Source organism: Sebastes fasciatus, chromosome 18, assembly GCF_043250625.1.
Source record: "Sebastes fasciatus isolate fSebFas1 chromosome 18, fSebFas1.pri, whole genome shotgun sequence".
In the NCBI taxonomy this organism is placed as follows: domain Eukaryota; kingdom Metazoa; phylum Chordata; class Actinopteri; order Perciformes; family Sebastidae; genus Sebastes; species Sebastes fasciatus.
The window spans coordinates 24,301,867-24,310,696 of record NC_133812.1 but is presented as its reverse complement, the minus strand read 5'-3'; the positions used below and the strand labels follow the sequence as shown (position 1 = coordinate 24,310,696).

General features: G+C 37.7%; 1 protein-coding gene across 1 annotated transcript; it reads left to right on the top strand.

The window, feature by feature from the left end:
* The first annotated feature begins 1,278 nt into the window (after positions 1 to 1,278).
* Positions 1,279 to 8,591, top strand: LOC141756683 (serine/threonine-protein phosphatase PP1-beta catalytic subunit-like). Its single transcript, XM_074616630.1, has 8 exons — positions 1,279 to 1,410; positions 3,857 to 3,988; positions 4,601 to 4,831; positions 5,016 to 5,120; positions 5,589 to 5,660; positions 6,099 to 6,250; positions 6,776 to 6,910; positions 7,237 to 8,591. Exons 1-8 carry the CDS (start codon positions 1,359 to 1,361, stop codon positions 7,339 to 7,341), a joined length of 984 nt encoding a protein of 327 aa, XP_074472731.1. The 5' UTR covers positions 1,279 to 1,358; the 3' UTR covers positions 7,342 to 8,591.
* Positions 8,592 to 8,830: the final 239 nt, after the last annotated feature.

Below are 8,830 nucleotides of genomic sequence, written 5' to 3'. Positions count from 1 at the left end.
CACAAGCCCCAACACATCCTCATTCCAACTCATCACATACTGTATACTGGCGCTTTGTCACGCCCCTTGGTATTGATGTATCTTCTGTGGTGATGCAGTTGAAGATGTTTGAAGAGAAACTCCGCCGACACTGTCTTAGTTGTATAACAAATTTATTACAATAAGTTCAGTATCGTAAACAAGTAACACGTTACTTGGAGAGCCTCCAGCCGAATAATGAGAGAACTCTCTCGAACGTGTACAGACAGCTCCTTAAATACCGAGCTTGTTCAAACACTTAGTTTCCACATATAGTTTTAGGAGAGGGACAAAGAAACACCTCTTTTACGAAGCCACCATATGTCTCTTCACCTCTGACCCATGACTCCCAGGACCCTGCTGACTTAGCATTAGGTATATGTTTACCTTGACCAGATGTCTTTTCAACTCTGACCCAGCTCTAAATCAGGAAGGCCCAAACAACAACTAACATTCCAATATACTCTCCTAATACAAACCATCTATATAAATATGCTGCATCTAACAGCAGACACCTCAGTATCAAATTAGGTTCTGGCATCAATGAAAAAAACGATATGGTTGGGCTTAAAAACACTACTATGTGATTAAATAGATATCACCAGGTCGGACATCCACATGCTGGAGAGCATCACGGTCTTTGGGATTCAGGTTCGTACTTGTATTTTGTGTTTCTACTAGAACATGTTTACATGCTGTAATGTTAAAAAAAAAAAATATTTTCCTCATACTGTCTGCCTGAATATGCCTGTATTTACCCTCTGTCTGAAAAGCTCTGTTTAAGCGCATTGTGACAGAATTGCAATGGAATTGCAACAGAATTGTGTTGCTAGGCAAAATCTTGGGTCCATGTGTACTTCCTGTCAGCTGATGTTATTTACATACACTGAAACAGGAATAAACTGGGACACATTTAAAATGTTTACATTTAAAATTGTGTCAAGGGTCTAAATATTGTATATTCGTGACATCACAAATGGACAGAAATCCTGACAGCTTGTTTCAAATGCAGAGTTTCTGAATACGGGGCTGTGTGTATTTCCCTGTGGATTGAGTGTTTTGATACTTTCACAGTATTTATATAGGACTTAAGCCAGCTTTATAATAAAAAAACAAACATGAAAATCTCACTTTTTTATAATATGGGACCTTTAAATAAAATGTTCTACTAATTTAACTTTAGTTGACAAGACAAATGTAAAGTTACAAGCTAAAAATGGATGCAAAATAAATTCATACATATATATGAAGTGATCTCATGTGGTAGGTAAGCTCGCTTGTTTCTACAGACCTGGTTACTCTCGCGAGATCTGGCAACAGGCTCTGTGAGCATCAGAAAAATGGCGGAAAGCGAGTTGAACGTTGACAGCCTGATCTCTCGACTACTGGAAGGTACCGCAGCATTCTGATAATCCCTCTTTCTCTCTGTCGTTTCATTACAGAGAGAAAGGACTGTACTGTTTTATAACCTGTAACTTCACGATATGTTAAACCATTTCAGCATCTTGCCTTCTCAGCTATCAGTGTTGTTCACAAGCAGCCAGTTAGCTAACGTTAACGTGAAAACGCGCTCTGCTTTAGGAGTAATGTAGACGAAGTTACACCTTATTGTGATGTCACAGTCCCTTTGTAGCTACCTATTCGCTAATGGTGGTTAGTTAACGTCGTGGTATTGTGTGTAAAAAGGGAGAAGTTGTGTAAAATGAGCCAGCTAAGAGCTAAGAGAGCTAACGTTAGCTCGTCATGTTAACTAGTAGTATAACTTTAACTGGTTAAACTAGCCCAGTAGCAGAGCTCGCGCAGGGTGGTGTTCATCAGAATGGAATGGAACGCGAAATGGAACGGTGGAATTCTGTCGTTGCTAAGTAACATGAACTATTCTCTCTCTAAGGCAGTTAGCTAGCTAGCTAGTCGGCTACCACTACACAGGGCTACTATCCAGGGACACGCCCCCTTTACGCAGGAAACCACTAAAGCCTGCACACATAGCTGTTTAACATTAATCAGTAACACATATATGAAGAATTTCTTAGACTACGATTTTAGTTTTAACTCCTAAAACACATATTAAAACTTAGAAACATGCATGTCTATTTGTTGTTGTCACTGACTTCCAACTATTGGATGCAAATGGAAGAATGGGTTAAAGTGATATATGTCATGTTTGGACTGCATTAAAGGTCCCATATTATAAAAATATTTTAATTTAATACATTTGCAGTACAACTAGGATTTGTTATGAAAAGCATTGCAAATATGTGGTGTTCTCATATATTTGTTTTTGGCTAAATTATACATTTGCCATAATGTATCAGCATATTCTCCAGTTTATCTTTAAAGGTCCAATATTGTAAAAAGTGAGATTTCCATGTCTTTTATATTATAAAGCAGGTTTAAGTGCTTTATAAATACTGTTAAACTATCAAAACGTTCACTATACGGAGAAATACACACAGCCCATATTCAGAAATTGTGCGTTTGAAACAAGCTGTTAGGATTTCTGTCCATTTGTGATGTCACAAATATACAATATTTAGACCATTACATGGTTTTAAACGTAAACATTCTAAATGTGTCCCAGTTTATTTCCTGTTGCAGTGTATGTGAATAACATCAGCTGACCGAAAGTAAACATGGACCCAAGCTGTTGCCTAGCAACGCAATTCTGTTGCAATTCCGTTGCAATTCCGTCAAAATGCGCTAAAACGGAGCGTTTCAGACGGAGGGTAAATACAGGCATATTCAGACAGACAGTATGGGGAAAATAAAGTTTTTTTTGAACATTACAGCATGTAAACATGTTCTAGTAGAAACACAAAATACAAGTATGAACCTGAAAATGAGCATAATATGGGGCCTTTAAAACGAAGAAACATGCATGTCTATTTCTTGTTGTCAATGACTTCCAACTATTTGATCCAAATGGAAGAATGGGTTTAAAGTGATGTATGACATGTTTGGACTGCATTAAAGATAAACTGGAGAATTTGCTGATAACATAATTCTGATTATGGCAAATGAATAATTTAGCCAAAACAAAATGTATGAAAACACCACATATTTTTAATGCTTTTTATGCATCCGATACTGAATTTTGGGCAGTATCGGACAAATATCCGATACTGGTATCAGTATTGGAACAACTCTAATTGCTAGTGTAGTTATGTAGTTATTGTCTATGCTAAAACATTACTAAACAAGCATGTTGTTTATTCTTGATACAGAAAGCTCCCCTCTATACTTTTTGTCCTGCTTGGACCACACCGCCCTCACTCACTCACTTCCAACTGAGCCAACAAGCTGTTCATTCCTGTACTTGCCAGTTCATAACAACCCGTGTTGACTGGAGTAAATGGCATGTCTGGCCAGTAGCAAAGCAAATGCAATGGTCAGCTTTCTTTAATGGCACACTGTGATGCAAATGTAAACAAAAGGGTAGCTAACCCCACTGTCGAAAGAAAAACACATGATAGAAACATGCTATCACTCTCAGAGTAATTGGTAGGTGTTTAAATACAAGGACAAACAGACAGCTAAATCTAAGTCTTTGATAGTTTTTTAATACATTTATTAACACCAGTAATGTTTGTAAACAGTGATGTGAAACAGGCAGGTAATTTATGATCAGTTGATATTTTTTAAATATAACCCAGACTCTTTAATTATATAAAGAAGAAGAAAATGCAGCTGTTGAATTTGATGCATATTAGTTCTGATCACTGTGTCAGGTTATTTAATGCCTAATTGTCCTAATGTGTGATGTCTAATACTTACTCACCCCCTGTTTAAGGGATCAGCCCATGTTGACTGTTGACGTCTTTGTACTTTTGACTGGCAGTGCGAGGATGTCGTCCAGGGAAGGTCGTACAGATGACGGAGGCTGAGGTTCGGGGGCTCTGCATCAAGTCCAGAGAGATTTTTCTCAGTCAGCCGATCCTGCTAGAACTGGAGGCTCCACTCAAAATCTGCGGTGAGAACAGCACCATTTATTTTTGTTTACATATATATTCCAGTGCAAGGTGATGAGAAAACGCATTATGTTAATGGCTAGAGGCAACTTTGAGCTATCAAGTGAACATGGTGTCTTAAGCCCTGTGAGGCCACCAGGATATGTAAAAAAAACACACGCAATCATTGTACTGTAAGGTGCTTAGAATAAATGTTTCCACCAAATAGTTAAAGGTGCTAAGTGTGGAATTGGGAGCATTACTGATGCCTCTCAACATGGCAACGGCGAGCCAGTGGGTCGCAGCTAACGGTGCTAACAGTACAAACGTGACTGACAGAGCCAAATATTTGTACCTGAGGGGGACCCTACGCTTTCGCGACGACGCTCTAACTAGCTTTGTTTAAGGGTGTGCCAAACTAGCCGTTATGCAAATGTGTTACTTTGTGACATCACTATGTTACGGAAGAATAGGCAGGACTTCAAGCTAGGTGTTTCAGGCAGTTCAGGAGAAGTGTTTCTGTTGGGGAGAGTAACTTTGCAGACCTTTTACTTGCACAATAAACTATATAACACACTAAAGGAAATGGAAAAAGCACAGAAGCATAATAGGACCCCTTTAACATATCCCTCCAGGTGATATCCATGGACAGTACACAGACTTGCTGAGGCTATTCGAGTATGGAGGCTTCCCTCCAGAGGCCAACTATCTGTTCCTGGGGGATTATGTGGACAGAGGGAAGCAGTCGCTGGAGACCATCTGCCTGCTGCTCGCCTACAAGATCAAATATCCAGAAAACTTCTTCTTGCTCAGGGGGAACCACGAGTGTGCCTCCATCAATCGCATCTACGGCTTCTATGATGAGTGTAAGTTGGAAAACATTCCTGTTTGTTGTGCGCTGGCTACATGTGCATACTGTCCACGGCAAAAACACAGAAGAAATAGAAAATCTGAATGTAGAAATCCAGTATTATTTAGTCAAATGCCTTTACAATAGCTTATTGTCTGATTTGTTCTTTGTCTGCCACATTTCTTCATTTTTTTCCTCAGGCAAGCGCAGGTTCAACATAAAGCTCTGGAAGACCTTCACAGACTGTTTTAATTGTCTGCCCATTGCTGCGATCATTGACGAAAAGATTTTCTGCTGCCACGGAGGTTTGTGAAGCATCTCTGTTATGTAGCAGCCACTGATACAATAATACAATTGTCTCTGTGTAATTAAAGTGTGCCTGTACACAGGTTTAAAATAGATGATTATTTGATTAATTATTTATCAGCGTTCAGTATTTAATGAGGTATAATATTTTTTGTAATAGCAATATTGAATAGTACAGTATTTTTAGGGAATCATTAGTGTAATCTTTTATCATTTTTCTATGTTACTATTACATTACATAATTTGTTAATTATATGTGAAGTAACTATAGGTGTTAACTGGGATGTGAAATCATGCATTACATTATGGTGCTATTGAGAATGTACTTTTTAAAAACATTTTTGCCACATCAGTACATTAGCTGTAAGTCAACACATTTTGATTTAGGATGAATAAAAGTGAACATTTCACTGATTCACATAGGGTTTTCTGTAGTGTGTGTCACTTATAATACACTCTCTCCTCAGGGCTCTCACCTGATCTACAGTCCATGGAACAAATTCGACGCATTATGAGACCCACTGATGTCCCAGACACAGGTCGGTTGTGTTTGTATTATAAAATGTCATATTATGGTATGCCATCAAAAATATCATATAAAAAGTCATAGTCTAGTATGCCATTAAAAATGTCATTATTGTCATAAAAAAAAATAGTTTAATAATGTAACATTTTAACAATATAGTATGTCACATATAAAGTCATAGTAAAGTAAGTCATAAAAAATGTTATATTATAGTATGCCATAAAAATATAATATAAAAAGTCATAGTATGTTATGTCGTAAAAAAAGGTCACGTCATATTATAGTATATCATAAAAAATTTCATAGTATAATATACCAAAAGAAAATCATATAAAAAGGCATAGTATATAATCAAAATATTAATATAGTTTAATAATATAAAAATGTAATAATATAGTATGTCATATGTCAGTGAATGATTGCTTGACTCTACTGTTTCTGTTTGTACCAGGCTTGCTGTGTGACCTGCTGTGGTCAGACCCAGACAAAGACGTCCAGGGCTGGGGGGAGAACGATCGGGGAGTTTCCTTCACCTTTGGGGCCGATGTGGTCAGCAAGTTTCTCAACCGTCACGACCTGGATCTCATCTGCCGAGCACATCAGGTAACACTTTGCCAATTTTCGACTGGCTTTGTATCGTTGCAATGTGAGTGGTATGTGCAAAGGAACTGTCCCTTTTAAGGACTACGATCAAAATAGTACCATGGAGAATTAAACGTTACTTTATTAAGACAAATAAATTGGAACAACTTTATTTTACAAATTCACATGACTGTACAGTTTAAAATGTCATAATACATTCAAGCAAATATAGAAACAAATATATTGTTAATAATCAGTTCCGTTTAACATTAATAGAATACACACTGTACAAATCATTAAATCAGTGAGTCTTTCTTCACATGAAATTAGTTATTTTACTGCTTCGTCTGTTTATTGCTTATTTTGTATGACCAACAGTCCAAAACTCTTAAGATATTCAGTTTACTATCATAAGCCTTACAAATTCACATTTGCAATGCTAAAACCAGTCTATTTTTGGCAAATTTGCTTAAATCATTACTTCAGTGATAAATATTCTTCTGTTGATTGACTGATTGTTTCAGCTCTAATCCTGCTGCCTTACAGGTTGTTGAAGATGGCTATGAGTTCTTTGCCAAGCGACAGCTGGTAACGCTGTTCTCTGCCCCCAACTACTGCGGGGAGTTTGACAACGCAGGCGGCATGATGAGCGTGGACGAGTCCCTTATGTGCTCCTTTCAGGTAGAGAACTCTCTGTTTGTTTTAGCGTAACATGAATCTTGATTTATGTGCTTTTCATGCATTTATTACGACCGTTGTAGCATCCCCATTTAGAGCAATGGCCAACTCTCAAAGCTAACTAGCATTAGCACCAGTACCTCACTACACACTCATACAAACAAGTACAAAAGCTTGTAAATGTGCAACCCATTTCCAAATTTCTCATTCTCAAACATTAATAGAAAAATGATTAAACCTCATATAAAACCAATTGTTGCTCAAAGCTAAACATTGCAGTTCAACAGCAGTTTTAAAGGGTAATTTACAACCATCATCCTCTCTGTCAGATCCTGAAGCCATCGGAAAAAAAAGCAAAGTACCAGTACGGAGGGGTGAATGCAGGACGCCCCGTCACCCCGCCTCGCACCGCTCAGGCACCGAAAAAGAGGTGAGCGGCCCGACCCCGACTCTCCTGCTCCTCCCCGGCTGGTCTCTGGCCCACCTCCCTGCAGGCTGCCTCAAACACTCCAGAAATATCTGTCAGCTTGTTGGTGTAAACAAAAACTCCAGGAGTGTTTTTTGCTTGTTCTGTGGGTATTTTTAAGAACATGTGAGTGGTATTTTTTTCGATTGATTTTTTTTTTGATGCCATGGTATGTATTACCCTCACTTCTGTTACTCAACGCCATTCACCAATATTTAAACCAGACTCTTGTGGGAATGGACAAGAGGTTAAGAAAAGATGCTTCTCTTCTTTCACATTAACAATTTCCATAGTGATTTTATGAACGCATGCACGCTTGTGAGATTGAGACAGGCTCTTTGCTCTAGCCGATGTAAAATTCATAATTTCTCATTTTCACCGTGATTAACCAAATTACTGCCATTACCCACTTCTATATTGGCTGAAGTAGTATTCTGCTTACAGGAATAATTTTTACATTTTGGGAAATATGCTTATTTCTTGCAAGGAGTGGGAGAAGAGAACACGACTCCCGTCTTTCAAATATGAAACTACCACCAGCAGCTGGCTAACTTAGCTTAGCACAAAGACTGGTATCTGGAGAAAACAACTAGCCTGGCTCCGTTAACAAAATCCACCTACCGGCTCTTTAATTAGCACATCGTTTGTTTAATCCTTAACAATTTCTTCAAGATATAAAACGTCTTATCGTATCGATCTTCTCATCTAACATTTGGCAAGAAAGCGACTAAGCGTATATTTTCCAAAATGTCTGGTGAGTACAGCAGGTGTGTGGAAAAGTAGAGATGCTATTGCAAGAGAAGAAGGTAAATGAAAGAAATGTGAAGACCACAACAGAAACTGACCTACAGTATGGGATTAAAAAAAGTTGTATTCATCTTTAAACAACAGCAGATGTTGACCTCTCACACGCTGAACATTGTTTCACTTCCAGTTATCGCATGACATCATAAAGAGTTCAAAATCATCAAGGCGGGACGATGGCATTTTGTTTGTTGTTGGCTAGTTATACAGTGTTCCCATTTAGTGGTTATTGAATGAAGTAAATCATTTACAACTCCTTAATGAACATTTAACCGATGTATTTTTTATTTATTTGAATTTTGCCTTTTGCCTTGTAAATCTATTGGTCTTCAAGTTGGAAACAGTATGTTAAAGACGTTTTGAGATTTGTACGAGTTTGTTTGAAACGAGTGAAATAAATGGAAGTGCTGTTGAGTCTGCTCTCTGCTTCTGGTTAATTAAGTGCTGGTATTTCACTATGTCCAATGTGACTTTGAAATCGTGTTCTATTTTTGTTCTGATTTTATGACATTTTCATACATAGAAGGTTCAATTACTGTATTTTTATTTAAATATTTGCTTTGATTAAAAAGATCTTGGCATTAGTAGTTTTAATTATATATTTTAAGCTGATATATTTTAAGTTTAACTTCCTAACGCTACCTCTAGACAGG